Source organism: Ischnura elegans, chromosome 5 (assembly GCF_921293095.1).
Source record: "Ischnura elegans chromosome 5, ioIscEleg1.1, whole genome shotgun sequence".
In the NCBI taxonomy this organism is placed as follows: Eukaryota; Metazoa; Arthropoda; class Insecta; order Odonata; family Coenagrionidae; genus Ischnura; species Ischnura elegans.
The window spans coordinates 46,995,427-47,014,323 of record NC_060250.1 but is presented as its reverse complement, the minus strand read 5'-3'; the positions used below and the strand labels follow the sequence as shown (position 1 = coordinate 47,014,323).

General features: G+C 39.8%; 1 protein-coding gene across 2 annotated transcripts in view; it reads right to left on the bottom strand.

Moving 5' to 3' along the window:
• Positions 1-18,897, bottom strand: part of LOC124158818 — a 347,990-nt gene that overhangs the window by 219,921 nt on the left and 109,172 nt on the right. For both annotated transcript variants that reach the window (XM_046534159.1, XM_046534160.1), the window contains exon 2: positions 11,443-11,662. In XM_046534159.1, coding sequence (XP_046390115.1) covers positions 11,443-11,604 — 162 coding nt within the window. In that variant the 5' untranslated portion in view covers positions 11,605-11,662. The remainder of the gene's footprint in view (positions 1-11,442; positions 11,663-18,897) is intronic.

Here is an 18,897-nt window from a genome sequence, read left to right as displayed (position 1 = left end):
TTAAGAGCGGTTATGACGAGAATGATTTTCTGTCCCATTTCGGCATAAAAATCGGGAAATATTTGATTTCCCGTAAATGTGATAGTAAAGTTGAATTTAATAAAATAAGAGCCATATAGAGGCGAACTATTGAGTTTTACTAATAAATCTTCCTGGTAAAGACAGTATTTAAAAAATTGCAAGCTTATATTGTAGTTACATCGACAACAAAACTGCAGATGAGTTGATCAGTAATGGAATTTCATCACCACTTGAATTATGGATTAAAAAATAGAATTTATCACCGGAGTATAGCTCTGATATATATTAATGAAACTGCCAGCACATGTAAGCATATACTGAGATCTTCATATAGCGAGAAGTGAATGAAATAGATAAATATATGAGTTTTTTTCCCATTTCCGGTGTGGGACAGCACATTCCTCATGTTACGTGGGATGTGGTGTCCAGTGTCCACTCTACGCGCCTCCTCACAGCTGCACGTGACAGAATGCACTGGGAGACTGTCTGGATGGCCAATCCTTATCTAGACGGAATCTTTAGTCCCCGGCGACCCATACCTATGAATACCCATGAATATTTAACGCATGTTTCCTGCGTCTCTCCCGCAGTAAAACATGCTTGTACACCACGAATGGCACCATTTTATGGGAATGCGTAAACATAAAAACGCCTCAGCTAAATTTTTGAAGAGTTACGGACCTTGAAATCGTTAAATATCAAATCATTGGTGAACAGACACATTTAAAACCCCTGCGGAAAAATACATTTATTTTATCCAAAGGATTTTTAATTGCACAAAATGGATAATGACTAAATGACAATCCTAGAGGATACGGTTTGAGCGATTAAAGAGCAGAAGTCGATTATTCGTAGCCGGGGCCAAAAAGGTTAATAATTTTAAATATTTATCTTCATCGCCCCGGAAACAGCTCATGTTGGGCCTTTACAGTGGGGAAATACAACGTGTAACAACTTAGGACTATCATAAACAACCATGCCCAGAATAAGGACAAGCTATCACGGCGGGAATCGAACCAACTAACTCCGGTTTACACGTATTCTACCGCATGACCACCATATAGTAATTCGCAGATGTCACTAGGTTAGAGAAGATGACGACATTAAAATGCCACCACGAAGGACTAAGGTGCTAATTTATGACGCCCACACTGTTATTTCCCATTCGGAGTCTCCTGCTGGATAGGGACATGAAATGTTGAGTGAGTCATGGGATCCGATGAATTGTTACGACAGCCATGAATCATATGTATCGTCACATTTTTCCCAAAGATTTTTTCCGGAGTAAGAGGAATTTCATAACTTCAGCTCCTCTCATGGACTATATCTTGTTCTACATCGTTTAATCAGAATACTATGAAGAGTCAAACTAATTTTCTGTCTTTCCCACGGGAATGCATTCGAATGATTAAATTTCAAGGATTAAAGTCAATCTATCGGCTTAGGATTGAAAAGGTTGGCAATGTGGGCATGTATCTGTAAAAAAATCTCTTGCACTTATTTTCAACACCACTCAAGATAGCCTACACTACAAAAGAACGCAATAATATCTTTAATTAATGAATGAAATAAATTCATTTCCACTAGCTTTTTCAAAAATAATATTAACTATTATGGTTTGTATCAACCTCTTTAACATACAGATTTGAATAAAAAGTATAAACAATAATACACCTCTTATTTATTTTGAAGAGACCGAGCATAAGTACATTTGCGGCCCATTAATACAAGGTGCGCTCGGTGAGATGGAGCGCTGCATTTAACTTACGATTAGCCATTTCTGTCATTTTTATGGCAGGATTTTTGGAGTTCTCAATAGTGAATGAATTCTTTACTTTTGCTATCACTACATAAAAGTGTAGTATTTAAATTCCACTTTTTATCGTTGCTTTTAGAAAATCATAAATTGATTGGAATGCATATTCGCGCTTACTACAATAGGGTGGTTTCCTATTATTTATTTATTGCCTAAATCGAAAGATTATTACTCCTGGAGTACGTATTTCACGCTTTTAGATTTTTTAATGACGATATATATTTTTTGCGATTAAATGAAAAGGGAAAATTTTCAAGCGCGCGAAAACGCGACGCGTAACTATGAATGATGGGAAAATCCCGTGTGACGTCATACTGGTTCGGGCTGCCGCCGTGTGAGGCCACCTTGGTGCGAGGCTATGAGCGCCGCTACGATGGAGGCTGCTAGCAGGTAGCAGAGTACGCAGCTAGCAGGTAGCGCTTGACTTAAATAAGGATTATTAATGCCCTATCAAACGAAGGAAACTTTCCGATCTTAGGCAATTTTAATGGGTGATTAGTAAGAGATGTTTCCCTGAGCTCCGTGCCTCATGCATGCATTGATAATCTCAGACTATGTAAAACTACTATCTACTCGTATAGAAACTAGGTCCCTGTGACGTCACGTAGAGTGGCATCGCATGGGTGCCAATCTGGCCTTTTTCAAATGAGGTTAAAATTGACCATTAACATTCGTCTAGACTGGGATTTCTAAAACCAAATAATTAGTGGTTTATGAATGCACTAATGGTGGGTAACGAATCGCAATCAATACCTTTCGTTTTCTTTGTTGAAAGAAGCTACCCCATTTGAAAATACGATAAAAGCTTTTCGCATTGAAACAGAAGTTTATCGATCGTTTATCGATTTCAAACATTCCTCCTGCGTGACGATTTCGAAAAAAAACTAATGGGAAATGAAACCCGGATCAAGGCATGTGCCTACCTACTATATCCTTTCAAAAAGCCAATCTCAATCAACAGCGTTCGTCACAATAAACTAAACTGCATCGCGTCGTGCGTGAAAGTGCAACTGTTAATATTTCGAGCATAAATTATGTCTTTGTTGTCTCATTTCTCCCCGATCCATTAGGAGCCTAAGACTGCCTTCATATGCGCTACGCAGCAATAAAACGAATGCAGCCCACGACCTCTTGATACGTGAATAATGTAGAAGAGAGATGCGATTGATAAGGCTTAAGTTATGCACCGGCTCGGATTTGAACCTGCCCAACTCCCATTCCCTATTTTGGCGAACGGATTATAAATGACATGGCCACGTATTAAGAAAGCGCCCCCACGCTCAAAACGTGCTAACCAGTGGGCGCACATATTTAGTAATGTCCTCCCATAGTTGAGTGCTGCACGTTCACGCTGAGGCGAGACAAACAAGTGTCCCCACCTGTACGTGGAAAGTGAAATGATAACCTCGGCGAGAGAAAACGGATGCAATGGAATGACGAAAGTGCATGAGTGAAACCGAAGGCCGATGGGAATAAGTCCTTCCATTGAAGAAGGGTTGAAAACATTCGCGGGTACCCACTTATGGACGTACAGTTGAGGTGCGTACGAACTGACCTTGAATTGGTGTTGAAAGAACCCAATGGAGACCATCAAATGTTCGTATTCGTATATTTCGTCAAATTAATTTTTTATTCAATCGGTCCCTTTTTTACAAAGGCTTCAAAGATTTCAGCCAACAACAACAACATACTCTTTGATGACCAATATACAAAATTTCAAGGAACTTTTATTGAAATTCTATTCTCTTCTATAAAAAATTTGCCGGCCTCAAGCACGCATGAATGCTATTCTCACATGCAAGAACATCTATACCCTGGATAGGTTATCCCTATACAGGGCATAGATTTTCATGCAAGCGTAATTGTTAAATTTGTTAAAACCCCGATGTAAAAGGTCAAATTTGTTGTTTCGGTGGTTCGGGAATAAGAAAAAAAAACAATTACCAAAAGGGTTAATTAAATCACAGATTCCATCATTTTTCTCATCCTATAACATATGGATTTGTAACTCATAGACATTTTTATATTTTAAGAGATTAGGACAGCATTCGAACACGATTGATAGATTCATATCCAGAACTATTGCCTAATTGATAAACTGATAAAATACCAAAGATCCGACACAGAGTTTAATAACATAAACTCATTGTATAGCTGTCAATCCCAATACTAAAACCATTGGTGTGCGGCAAATGTGGAACACCTTCGCGATAAATATAAATTACTGGAGTTGGAAGACATTTAACACTATTGTTTTCTTACAATGGAGAGAACTAGCTGAGAGATATACTACATCCACTTCACATCCCACCCAGCACCGTCGTTAAACTGAATGAGATGACTTGGTCTGTCGTCCTAGAACGATTACATATACCAAGCACTTTTTACGTTCAAGCTTATTTATTTTTAAGGGAAACATTCGTTCCGGACGACTCTCGTCTCGTGATAGTGGCAAAATTGGCGTGGGCGGACGGGAACTCTGCTTTCGTTAGACGAGATGCCTCGTTTCTCGTAAGGCGAGAGTAAACATTTAAGAGGATTGGGTGGGGAGGGTGCAGGGCGTGGGTCGTGTCCGGGGCGGGGTCAAGACAGAAAAGAATGTAAACACAATAAACTATAGGAGGGTGGTTTGCTGCGTTCTTTTTGACTGAGTTACGAAGGGCGTAGCAAAGAAAGTGGACACGAAAAGATGGATATCTTTGCTCGATCACTGGGGATGAGATTTCATGGAATCTACAACAGCAAAATATAACTTTTATCGACGAAAATAAGATACGAGCTCATTAATTCCTAATAATAGCAACATATGATACGAAAACGTGTATAAATATGAATATTAATGAAACTGTTGGATTTTTTTGTAGTGAGTGCGGAACAAATACCGTGAAGTTAATGCCCCACCAAGACAAAAATACGGTTTTTTTAAGTATGTTTATTTTCAATATGGGTGGATGTAATTCATTAATAATTTTTTTAACAAAAATTGTAGCAAAATCCTATTTAATCATTAACGGTCAATTTTAATTCCTTTTGTGATAAAATAGGGTAGTTTCCTTCATCAAAGAAAACGAAAGGCATTGATTGCGATTCGTTACCCACCATTAGTGTATTCATAATACACAAATGATTTGGTTTTTGAAATACCGGTTTAGACGAATGGCAAGGGTCATATTTTATCCTCATTTGAAAAAGTCCAGATTGGCGCCCATGCTATTTCACTCCAGGTGACGTCACAGGGACCTAGTTTCTACACGAGAGGATAGGAGTTAAACATCGTCTGAGGTTACCAATGCATGCATGAGGCACAGAGCTCAGGGAATCATGTCTTAATAATCACCTATTAAAACTGGCCGGGAGGTCGGAAAGTTTTCTTCGTTTGATAAGGTATTAATAAACCTTTTTTAAGCCAAGCGCTACCAGCCAGCAAGGTACTCAGCTACCCGCTAGCATCCTGCGTCCTATCAGCGGTCAGAGCCTCGATCAAGGTCACCTCACAAGGCGGGAGTGGGAACCAGAAATGCGTCGCACGGACTTTTTCCCATCATTCATAGTTACGCGTCGCGTTTTCGCGCGCTTGAAATTTTTCACTTTTCATTTAATCGCGAAAAATAGATATCGTCATTTAAAAATCTAAAAGCGTGAAATACGTACTCCAGGAGTAATAATCTTTCGATTTAGGCAATAAAAAAATAATAGGAAACCACCCTATTATAAAACAAAATTTTAATAGAAAGTATGATCTTCCCATTGCTTAAGCGCAAAAAATAAATAGCAATATTTATTAAAATAGTAACAGCACCCTTTCATTTTTGATTCCCTGGAGTTATGAAATGATTGTCATGATTTAATTGTATATTATTAATAACTTGACAAAAATTGCTCCAATAGCTATGACAAGTTACAGTTTAAAAACTGGGAGAGTAATAAATACAATTATTTTCATATGAGTGATTTTTGGGTCTTTTGGAGGATTTACTCACGCATCAATTCGAAAAGTCATAGCATCTTCATCAATTAGTCATGTTGGTTGAATAATTGTAGTAATACGTATATGTAAGCGGGTACACAATAATTCATGAATACCCTAATCACTAGATTATACTCCGGGCCCGTAACGCAGAGACAGGACGTACAAGACGCAGATTTTGGGGGAAAAACGCACCCCGAGCACAGAGAAATTTTTAAATTCAAGCCATTTACCTAGTTAGATAAATATTACTTATAGAATAGTTTAGTGATTGATAAAATATCCCTGAGAAACCCGTAAAACACACCACTTTGAACCATTTATCTACTTAAAAATTTCTGGGGGTGGGTACCCGCACCTCCCGCTTACCCTGGCTGATATTACATATCCCCCAAAACCCGCGGTATTAGTTGCGCCTAAACTCCCCCCCCCCCCCCAAGCCTTAATTCATAGCTGCGCGCCTACTCCGGGCCGTTTCATTTCACGATCACTTTTCGAGAGCATCAATTTCCAGTTGCACCAGATCCTCCTTCGATCCAAATTAGGCGCGACCTCTTACACCACCCAGCACACCGGAAGATTCTTCTCTCGTCATGGAATGCAGGGCGTATGAGGTAAATGAGGCGTGGGAGACGGCAGCGAAAGAATCCATTCATTTGGAGCGGCCAAGAAAGGGTTGCGCAACTTCTGACGACCTTGGCATCCCCCACCAACCCACCTCACCCCGTCCCCTCCCACTAAACAACACACACATTCCCTCCCACAACCTACCCCCTCCCCTCCAAAACTGCCCTCTGCGATCAGCTGACCATCACGGAACACATGCTTCCATTCTTACTGTTTGCTCATCACTCGACCGTCGTCTGTCGAACTTCCAAGGGTCATAGGCTCACGCCTGCTTGTAGTGATGGGTCCCCTATGGGTTCCAACTCATGTGGACGTGGAACACCGCCATGAAATCTTTCCATTGCTGCCGCGCGTGCGTTACGAAACTTTTTCGTTCCACTTTTTTGTCCTTTCGACGTGCGTTATTTCCCCTCCATCGTCAACTCGCTCTCTCTCAATCTCTCCCCCCCCCCCCTACGGAACAACTCCTCTTTTTCTTTGCTCCTTAAATCCGCTATGGGACCACAAAGAGGTGCATTCAGGAGTTAATGATTTTGAACACCAGTCCAGTAATGTTAATTTTCCACGAATTTTCCATTTCGTCTTTTTTTACACTACCCAATCCCAAAACTTAGTTAACGACCACGGGTTAAAAAAAATTTTGAACGAAGTTTTCCGCGACGGGGACTCGATCCATCAAGCATCACCGACACAGCAGCACGTCTACTCCACCAGGCCACCGCAACTACCTAGGATGCCAGTCTTATAATGCGTGAAATAGAAACCAACAGTGAAAACCGGGGTAAGTTCGCAGTAAATGCACACGAAACAATCATTAAATCGAACATAAATCGAAACAGAATGACAAATTTGCGAATAATTTCTCCCTCCGAGTATTCTAATTTATCTTCACGTGCAAACGAAATATTTCCGGTGCGTAGCCAATGACAAAAAAAGTAGCAAGGGAATCTAAATTCCTCAAGGAGCTGAAGTGGCGCCACAAACTTAGTCCTAAAACTTTTGAAAGTGGCCATACATTATCCTGTGGATGTTGGATACATGTGTAAAACGGTTGAAGGATATGGTATCTAGAAGATTGCACTCAGCTGCCAAAACCACGGTCAATCGATATTAATTATGTGATGAGTCCAATTGTGTTACTTTATGATTATTATTAAGATAACGCTTTACTACCTCTAAAACGGTCTTTTTATCGTCAACTGATACGCAACAAAAATGAATGATTTCACAATGATGAAACGCAACTGTTTTGAAATTACCAGGGTCTCCAGAAACCCTGGTCATCATTTTCCTGTCTGAAATTTTAAATTTTGTACTCGAATTTTCATAGATACAATCGTTTCGGTTGAAAATTTCAATGTGATGGCGTAAGTGTTTAGCGATTAATATATATCGTGAAAAAGGCAAAACACGACCAGTCGATTGTGAGTGATCCGTCGGCTGAAAAGTGGCTGAAAAGAGCCACTATTAGCCGTTTTGGCCAATTTTTAAATACATTTAAAACATAGTAATAATACATAGGAGTGCGATTTTTTCATTAATTTCAACAATGTCGATTAGTCAATACTGACCATCTATCCAAACTGTCCTAAAATTATCATTATGTATTAACAATATTACCTGAGGCCTCAAAATTAAAGTAATTTGATACCGTGACTACCATAATAGAACAGAGCGGTTTTAAGGTTATTAAAGTTTAAAGTTAGTTATTGGAACCCGATTTAGCGATGAAGTTCAAATCTACAATTTAAAAAATTAAATTAGGCTCGTAGATGCCCGCTAACCCCTAACTGCAAACGGCTGAGTGGCTTTCTTGAACTTGAAGAAAGAAAGAAAGAAAGATGCAATGCTATCAAAACTTAAGCAAAGAAAATTCGTGGAATAATTACAGAGATCTTGCATATTCGTCGTATTTTCTCGGTGAGCGAGGAATGCGAAAAGATAACGCGGTCTTCTTTATTGCAATCTGAACTCTGATGGGGACGGGCCCGACCTTAACCTCAAGAATGTTTGAGCATTTCTTGGAGGCGGTGTTAAGAGGCCACGGTGTCCTTCCAAAGTCTTATCTCTCCGCGAAATCTCGCACACTCTCGTAACTCTTTCGAAGGCTGTGGAAACAGTGTGGCAGCCAGGAAAGAACAAATGGCTCCGCGGCCATTTTTCTCCACTCCGACGACCTTGCGCTGGCATTGAAAAATGCTTCCACTCGGTTGCACAACGTTCTATCGGTGGAGAGACAAAAGACGGTGTCGCTCCGCACCCTGGCATCTAGTGGTTTGAGTCATCATTCATCGGTCAGCCCCTCATCAGTTTGAAGGGCGAACGCATAAGGGCATAATGCACCGACGGTCACGCCTACGATCTGTCAGAGAGTCTTACGGCGGAATAACGTGCCTCGAAATGAAGCCATTCTGAAGTGTTGAAAGCCAAGTAGAATCTCAGAGCATGTATCCATCGAGGCAGCTTAGAGCAAATGCTTTGGGATGTCCCTCATAGCAATCTGCCTCTTCTTGCATCACCATTATCGCGAATGTCTTTGTCATAAATATTGTATGCAGCATTCTCCACTCTCGCGATTACATTGATTCCCGTCGGTCACCGTGAATAGTGGCGCTCCAGTCGTTAGGATACTGTCGATATACCTATTAGGCCGCAAAAGACACGCTACGCGGCGAGTTCAATCGTTTATTACTAAAAATTAAGCTCCTAGATAATGGATCTGAGCTTAATTTATTAGCAATAAACTAGTACTTTCGCCACGTAGCGTATCTCTTGCGGGCCAATACGTTTCTTGACAGTGGCATAGCCAGGGGTGGGGTACGGTGGGTCCGGACCTCCCCCCCCCCCCCCCCCCGAAACATAAAAACACAAGCATTTTCCTTCATAAAAGAAAACAAAATATTGAAAATTCATTAATTTAAAAATATTTCTTTAACAAATGAAGTTTTTTCGATTATTAAAAGTGTTAAAATTATTTTCAAACCCATTACTTAGTAGCCTGTTTTTCAAAAATTTCCCCCCCCCCCTGGTTTTGGACCCTTCCCGAACGAAATTCCTGGCTACGCCACTGTTTCTTGATAAGTATCCTAGCGACTGGAGCGCCACTATTTACGACGACCGGCGGGAATCAATGGAATATAATTTTTGTTTTTTTCCCGGCGAACAATTGCAGTGACGTTTTCTCGGGTTTCACACCGGGTCAGGTCCTCCATTTCTCCTTCCAACGTTTCGATGAACAACTCGCCCATCGTCTTCAGGGATTCAGGAATCAAATACCAATTCCTCAAAATTTCGGGAATCAATGGAGTCGCGGGGGTGGAATAAAGTGGGGCCTCCTTAATAATATTAACCGTATGGTACTTTGTAATGGTTTCGCGAATCCTATTGGTCGATCTCAGATAAGAGTTTCCCATGCAAACTTTCTTGATCACACCATCCCTTAAGTAATTCGCTTACCGGTGACAGAAGACGTAGTTTCCTGTACTGGCACTCTGCTCAAATAGCTCTTTAAGTAATACATGTTCTGAGAGAATAATCAACCCCTACACATATGAAATCATCAACAAATGTCAAACTCTCATAGCTCCTGAATCGGCAGGACGTTTTTCATGTCAGATGTAATGAATAGATTTTATCCGCCGCTGACAGAGGTACTACGCATGACCATGATTTTTTAACATTTTCTAGAAAATCTAAGAACTATTCACTAATATTTAAAAAATACGCGGAATTTTAAACAATATTTGATTTAATTAATGATCGAGAAAATTGCTGCCACTGTGGGCTGGCAATAGAATTTTTGGGAAAAGATGCCTGCAGGATTTTTTTCCGCGTGGCTGGCACAAATAACTCTCTCCTACCAATTTAGTTTATTGATATTCGAAACGATTTTTTTCACGTTAAATATGAAAATTTTAAGTAGCAATTAAGCATCAGGCTATGTATTAAAATTATTTTGCAATTAAATTTATAACATACTTGCGTCACAATCCTCATCAGCTAAATCTATTTAGCAATTGCTGAAGCTATTCTCTTTCTAATATCCATAAGGCCGTGTCCACTTTCCATCACTGCGCTGCCAAAATAGTGAAATAGTTCCACCTCTTTCAATTTATGGCCATCTACTCTAATGTTAAGTCTCAGACGCCTCCCTCCTCTCAAAACTTTACAGAATCGTAATATTTTGGCCTTTTTATGATTACTCTTAATTCCGTACTCCTCTCAGACTTTATTTTGCGAATGTACTACTTCTTGCTAGCCTTTCACTAACTCTCTTAAAAAGTAAGCATAATAAATCGATGGATGACTTTTCTAATGCTTTTTCTTAAGTTAAATTCTACTATAGTGTAAAAATGTCTGCGGTCAACGAATTTATCTTTAAGTAAGATAATGATTGAAGCAGGTATTCATTAAAAATGTAAGATCGACTTCAGAGATGATACATTGTCATAAGCCCCGAATAAAGCAGGTTTTAAACGGAAATGTTCAACTTTAATGAGTTGTCTTGATGCAAGTGACTAACACATCCTTCTTTAGTCAATGTATCTCAAAGACACAAGAGTATGAAAAAATAGAAATTTATCTTTCATAAAGATGGGCAGCAAGGCCATTAGCCCATATCCATCAACCAATCAGCAAGAAAATCCCAAGTAGTCTTCCTGTAGATCAATATTTTCCGGGTTATTTGATTCATTTCAGCGGACGACAGTTTTGGAAGCATTCCAGCATGGGTCTTTGGGTCTTAAGAGGTCCCTTAAGACCCGAAGATAGGAGCTGGAATGCGCCCGAAAATATCGTCCGCTAAAATTAATCAACGCTGCCCTAACCCAGAAAGCATATATCCATTTAATGACCGCGGAAGCCTCTGTACCAATCTTTCAAGTAATTAATGTCCAGACAAAACAGAAAATCCATCATTATTTAATTCTACACTTATTTTCTCCACCACTCATGTCCCATACGAAGTAACCGCAATGGCACCTTCCACTTGGGGGCAGTGACTGATACGTACCGCATTGCCTTTTGCCAGTAGCTCTCCGTCTTCGGGCAGGGGCGGGCCAGCCTCATAGTGCCTCACCGAGAGCACCTTCTGCCCGGGAGGCGGTGGCACAAGACCCGGGCTCACGGTCGCCGCCGCAGACGCCACCGCTGCCGCTGCGGCCGCCGCCATCATATTTTCTCACCGGATGGACCAGAGCCCAAGACGATGGCGCCACTCCTCTAAGTGGCGCCTGGAAAGAGAAACAAAAAGAAAAAAATCAGCACATCTTTATTCCTCAATGCATGTGTCTGAAATTTCCTAACAGAATGTATTGCATGTCCTAGCTTCATAGGCAAACTGTTTTCTTAAGTGGGATGTAGAATGTGGGTAAATTCAGCAGCCCTTAGGATGGACCCCGAGTCGGAGCTCTAAACGTCTGGTAAAACGGAGTATTTTACCCGGTGGGAATCGCGAGAAACGTTCACCGACATTATTCACCGGGAAAGCATCTATCTGAACCAATATTCCAGTTGAAACAAATAGTAGGAGAGTTGAACTGATTGCCGAAGATAATATACATTCAGCTAATCCTAAACAGAGAAAATGGTATCTATCATATGGTATCCTTATTCATACATAATGGTATTAATGGTAATGGACAGTACGTATTTTTCGAAGTCAGCAAGGGCACCCACATGAATCCCAATGGAAAATTTCCTCCCCTGCCGGGATACAAACACCAGCCCCTTTGAATAGAAAGATAGTATAAAACGAAATGAAACTCAGGCCTCATAAGAACTTGGATGGCCAAGACAAAAGAACGAAGGATAGGCGGAATGGCTTTTCTGGGAATCGAACGAAGCGGTAGGAGCACGAGGGCTAAGGTAGACGCACCGCATCACGTGACACATCGTAACCCCAATCCAACCATCCAACGCTTCCGATCTTATTCGCGACGCACAAGGAGTCGGCATCTCACAAAACGCGCGTTCTCACGCAGATGGACTCCTGGGATAAGCCCATTGTTGTACCCCTCCTCATTTTCTTCTTCTTTTTATTTCGCGAGGTCGGCAGCGGGGACTGCGGGGTTGGTTTTTTTTAAATCGATTCCCCGCACGTACGACTTTAAGAGTCGAGGTTTTAAAAGGGACACTGGAGGTACGAGACATGAGTGGTAGACGAAAGAGCTGAGGAGAATGAAAAGGAAAGTTGAGGACGCAAAGAGGGGACAGAAAGAGGAATGTGTCGAGCGAGGTATGGAGTAGCAGAAAAAATAGAAGGCACAAGTGACGTTAAATACGAGAAAAATTTCTCCTATATACCACCCTCTGTGGCCCTCCAACCCTGAATGTTTGCAATTCACACGCAGTTGCTCATGCTGGAGTAAGCTCTAACCTTACCTATCCAAGCCAACGTCAGGGTTGAATCACTGTTTACTATTTACAAGCCTCTCCTTCATTGTGCAACGGGGCAAGATGAGTTTTGGCATAAGTTGTATACTACAAATCGTTTTCATTATATCGTGATGAAAATTTGCTCAGCTAGAGAAAGTACGACAAAAGAGCATTATAATATTAGAGAGTGTTTCAGGAGGAATCTGCAGTACTTCAGCAGGTGGTAGGGGAGATAATTTTAAACAATTTTTGTCCTTAAACATGGGACTGCGACTCCTCAATTACCAAGCGATGGCAGAGCAAACTTTTTAAAACTCACTTTGCAGTTACCATGAAAACGGTCACCCGAAAACGGTTAACCAGCCTTTTTGGCATTTTATTTAATAGTCTGGATTTTTAATGGCATTAGATAATTAAGTTTGGACGCAAATGTGCGATTATAGTTGTCTGAAACAATTAATATTTGAGTTTAATTAAACGAGAGCTTTGAGCGAGTACCAAAATACGATTGCGCAATCTCACCCATTTTGAGATTAGTCAGACCATCACGTAATGTCGGATTTGTTATTCCAATTTAATTACAGTTCATAAATAGCTTCAATTTGAAAGTAAAGTACTTCTTAGTAATAAGATGAATTCGAGGACGAAATAACAAAATTCTTGCTATCTTATGACGAAGTTATAGCAGAGACCTTATGGTTCCTCAATTATATTTCTCTATAGATAACTATTTTTTTCTATCCAGAGCTTAATTCTAGCATTAGAAGAAGGGTCGAGAGTACAATCACGGCTGTAAGAAATAAAGTAGAACGAACGGAATACCACTAACGTGGGGAACCTGCACATATGCAAAAAAAATTCAATTACCGCGAAAAAATATGAATCCAGGGAGGCTTTAAAGATTCCCCAGAAATGACGAAGCTCCTTATTCTACTGCATTAGAAAAGGACTGAAAGCAAATAACTTAGAAATAGCCATTACTAAATAGGCACAGTAACGTATGAGTATAGTCTAGATAATTCAACCCGTTCTCGAAAAATTTGAGTGGAACTAAATATAAGGCGCAAGGGTAAGAGGTATTTTTTTAAGCTGCAATAAGTAATGAAAGCTGAGAGTTCATTCGAGGAATCCAAAATAAACGAGAAGTGCTGAAGAATGAACGAGAGAAAAAAGAAAACAGATGAAAATCTTCGGTGAGAGAGGGTAATTTGGCACACTCTCTGAAACACACGGGAAAAATGCACGAGAGTAGAATCCCTAATCGGTGTTATGAGAGAGGGGTTGGACGATGCAAGAATAGAGAATAGGCCGACAAGGTAAAAAGTAAAAGTGGTCAAAAGGATCCGCGCGATGGTGAATAGACTGTCTGGACGCTTCTGAGAACAGACGTCTCATTGCGAGGGCTAGTTGATCCGTGGCTATGAAGCACCGACGGAATTCCGTTCACTATGGGAGGATAGGTAAGTTGCATAATATAATTGCTGTTAACAATTAAGAACCTGTGATATACGAAATATATGTCGTGTATAAGGCGCAAATTAGAACAATGATTAATGTATATTCTTTGCTTTCAGTGAGCTTATCTGTTTCCTAAAAGTGTTCACTATTGATTGTTATTTTGAAGCTATTTTTATCATAACTCAGGAAAAAAGGCCCATAGGAAATAAAAAAAAAATGGGACCAAGACATAAAAAATTACAGGCAGTAGCGGAGAAGTAACAACGATATCAAAATGTAAATTTATCTCATGAAATTCACATTATTAGTGAAAAGACCTGAGGCCAAGCAAAAAAAAGCATTCTATTAAGAAGAAAAAGGGGAAAATGGCCAAATAAGGTAACGTTTCTAGCAATGGAGCATACTAAACGGCAGAAATTGAATTTGTTCCATAATATATTGGCTTATAAATGTAAAAAATACGTAAAATTACGCTACGTTATGTCGAGAAAATGAACAGGAAATTATTCAATTGGTATGAATTCTGGTAAGAATTAGTTTCCGCAATTCTCTTTGAACGCGGGCTGAGGACATGACCAAGTTTATTTTGAGATTCAATGATTACAAAATCCTTCTCTTCCACCATGTATGGTTTGGAGGAATGCACTAAAAACGACCGCAGACAAACGGGAATGGGAGGCTTCCAAATAAGTACGCATCTAAAGAAGGATGAAAAGGATGTTGAATAAGGAAGGTGAAGGGAAAGTGGACGGAATGTGAGGCAGTGGGGATCTAAGGCCATAAATGTGCCGGCATTTCCGACACCCACTCACAAAAAGCATTGGTCAACCCTCGGAAAAGTAGATTTTTGTGGTCACACATCTATGAAGATAAACATTAAGAAACATATTGATGATTTACTTATTACTCTTAAAAACACTTTGAAAATTATCTTCAGCGAATATTAATAAAAAAATTTCCGTGATGTTGGATTAATATTACCTGCATTTTTCCTAGTTTTATTCCGTGAAGTTGACAGAGATACTTAGTCTCGTTTACTACGCAAAACGCTGCAAGAATAATAAGCGAAACTTATGCAACCAAGCCAACGTACGTATCACAGCACCCGTTATTAAGCAGAAAGTACCAATCTCCAACAAAGATTTTCATTTCTTAGTTCATTCATGTGCTTTCAGTACCTACTACAAGCTGATATGGTAGGTTACAACTTCAACTACGGCTACGCTAATAGTAATTTCTCCATCCTGGTGAAATTCCGACCTTAAAAATAGCCTAGTATTAGCTGCATCTTCAAAATATATTGCAAAAAGGAACTTTAAATGCAGTACAACCTTTGTTTTTCTATACCAAATCACTTAGTTTTGCAATAAATTTTTGTGATATTACCTATAAAGTTCCCAAATGCTCAATATATCAGGCCCGATGGTGAAAATACTATCACATATTATATTTTATTTCAAAATGCGATCTCGATAGAAACCTTGAGTTCGGAAACTTAGTTTTCGTACCGCGAAATTACGTTAGAACAAAAGCTTTCAGAAAAGGATTTTAAGGAGATACTCAGTTATTATGTAGCATCATGCATTGTTATGCATGCTAATATTCAGCATCAATGTAATATTATATAAGACCAAAAAATACCTTTTCACGGAAGCAAAAGTCATCGCGGAGGTATAAAACAGTAATAAGCATAACATGAAGTGCGGTGCGTGATAATTTGTCGGTAGAGTAAACTCATTGTGCGATATGGAGGAGAGCGAACGTGATTCTAGTAGCAGACACTCGCGGGGTGCGAGAAAGGTTGCACTATATAGCACGCCTTTCATGGCGAAGCGATTCGCCTTCTGAAGGCTTAGCGCTTCAGAAGACGAGCATTTCCTTTCACATATACTGGTACGCCACCTTCTCAGGAGAAGATCCCAACTAGTTCCCATGAAGCACGTGCGGCAACAGGGGCGTGAAATATAAACTTCCCGTCACCGCAAAATAATCCAGAGCCCAGTACCAATAACCACATTTCTTGTTGAGCTGTGCGCTTATCAGCAAGTGAGCTACACCACAAGACACAACGTATGGGAATGTGGTGGGAGCTATTGTATTATGCAATTGTTTTATGAAACAAGAGATGGAATAGTTATTCTGATAAAATAACCTTTGCAGCGTACCCATTTGTTACAGAATTACGAGAGATGACACGCAGTAACATCAGAGCATTTGTCAAGAGTGACATTAAATTTTTAATCTCTCAAGTTAGCAGCTTGTCAAATATTTTCATTTATGAGTGCATTCATACCTATTAACTCATCGACGGGGTCTGATGATTTCCACCGATTTTGGAACCCAGTACCGTTCGTATATTTTTCTGGCAAGTTGAGTATCGTCTATATTGTTGATACAGCGGACACGATACCCAACAGTTTAAATCTCAATAAAAATATTCCTCTCTTTGCGTAACTTCGGTATTTCACCTGAGCGCATATTTAGTGCAGTCAATATGATCTTAAACGGATGTTGTAAAAAAATTAAAATTTCATAAAAGAAGAGGAAGCGAGAAAACAGAAAATTTAATCGAAAATTTCTGTTCTCCCGTAACTCATCACTGAATCATAGTTTTGACTGTTGTTGTACCCACAGTTTTCCCTTACTTAACTTAATGACCCCTGAAATTTGTTTCTATTGTCTTAATCACCCATGAATGGATTTAAAAATTAAGTTTTGTGGAGTAACTTTTAACATAATTTAGGCTTTATGATGTGGAATGACTCTACTTTGTCTGAATAACCTCACGGCTTCATTCTTCGGCATTAAATAATCTTACAAATCCTACTTTTGTACGTAAATAAATGTATAAGTAATTATTAATAACAATCCTCGTTATATCATCTGAAAAATTAGGCCCATTGAAGTTGATATCACATATATAATACAATCGATTCTAATGAAAATCAGACCAGACGAGCGAGAATGATGCTTCCTCTTACGGCAAGCCACTGAAGACGACTAAGGAGACGGAACTCAAGAAGTCAAAGACAGACAAGGCGACGAAGCCGAAGGAGCGAAGAGGAACATTTACTCGGAAGGATCGCCCGTCTGCCGTTTACAAATAAAAGAATGCATTCGGATAAGTCGAGTCGCAAAGCGTACACAACCGGTCGGGGTTTAAAATATAGGGACGGGGTTCGAGCGAAATTGCTGTCGTGAAAGCAGCGAGGATGGGAGGGAGGATAAGTTTTCCACTTTCCCCTTTGCAGTACCCGATCAGGTCCCCCCCCCCTCCCATTCCCTCATCCCCTAACTTACTTTAGATCTCTTTGCTTCCCCTCCCCTTCCCCTACAATACTCCCCTCAGTCTGCAGGTCCTCTTGAGCTTTACGCCACTGACCAAGGACGTCCGGTTGGTTCAGTAGACTCCGTGGTCTCCTGAGGGGGGAGGTTAAGACTTGCAATTTGAGAGGATGGAAGGAAGGCACCGGAGAAAGGGATAGTACTGCTCGGAAGAAAGAGGAGGACACAGGATTCTCTAATACTACTACTATTACTACTACTCTACTCAACTACAAAGACCACTCAAGACAAGGATTTCACGATTACGTTATTTACTTTTACTCTATTATTTTTCCTCAAATTTTATTTCATTATTATTTCCCATTATTGTTTTCTTAATGTGTTTTAAAATGGTTTTTTATACCTACTTTTAATCATTTTAATCGATATATATGGACAAATATTACCATGAGGAGTCATCGATGAGTTTCTTTCGTTTTATTCTCATTTGCAAAATGTACTGCAGAGCCTTGCCTTATTTTCATTGAATGGCAACCCCTACATAAGATTGTACTTTATGGGGTGCCTAATTTCACTGATTAGGTGTGCTTATTATATCTAGTATCGAGGTGTAGTATTTGGACAGTGAAATTAACATCTTTATCGTTATTATTATTATTACAATAGAGGTTTGCCATATCTCAAACGGCTGGCCCTCGGCTAGTGTTATTCCAGGAAAAATCGAGTTCTCAATTGGTTTAAAAAAAATGACTTCAGCGCCGTATGACATGAAAACATTAGTTAAGTTGATCATATTTTTTATTGATCATGAAAAAATATAACTGTAACAAATGATTAAATATAAAATGATATCAGAGCTAAGTTGCCTAGGAGTAATTTTAACATAGCAAAATAATACTCACGGGGTAGGGGTCAAATCGATTTTCGTTATTCTACCATTCGAGGTAGGTTTAGATAGAATATGCGTAAATTATCCCGGTCATCTCCCTCTTATTTTGGTCTTCCTTTTTCGTTTAACAATAAATCCTATTCCCTTCCGTTTCATCTCTAAATATTATCTCTCGCTTTCCAAGCATTTTTGCCTCAAATACAATTATTTACATCTCCTACTCGCTCCATCCGAATCATCTATCTTTTCAGAGTTTTGCACCGAAGTTACCTCTCCTCGTCCAGCACTTCTTGGTTCTTCTTCCCCTCCGTCCACTTCAATTTCTCCATTCCTCTCCTCACCCACATTTCGAACGCCGCGGTCTGTAATCGTCCCCCTTCCTCAGTGCCCACGTTTTCGCACCGTAAATCACCGAACTCCCGATCAAATTCTTCACTGGCCTCTCCTTTTAAGCTCCTA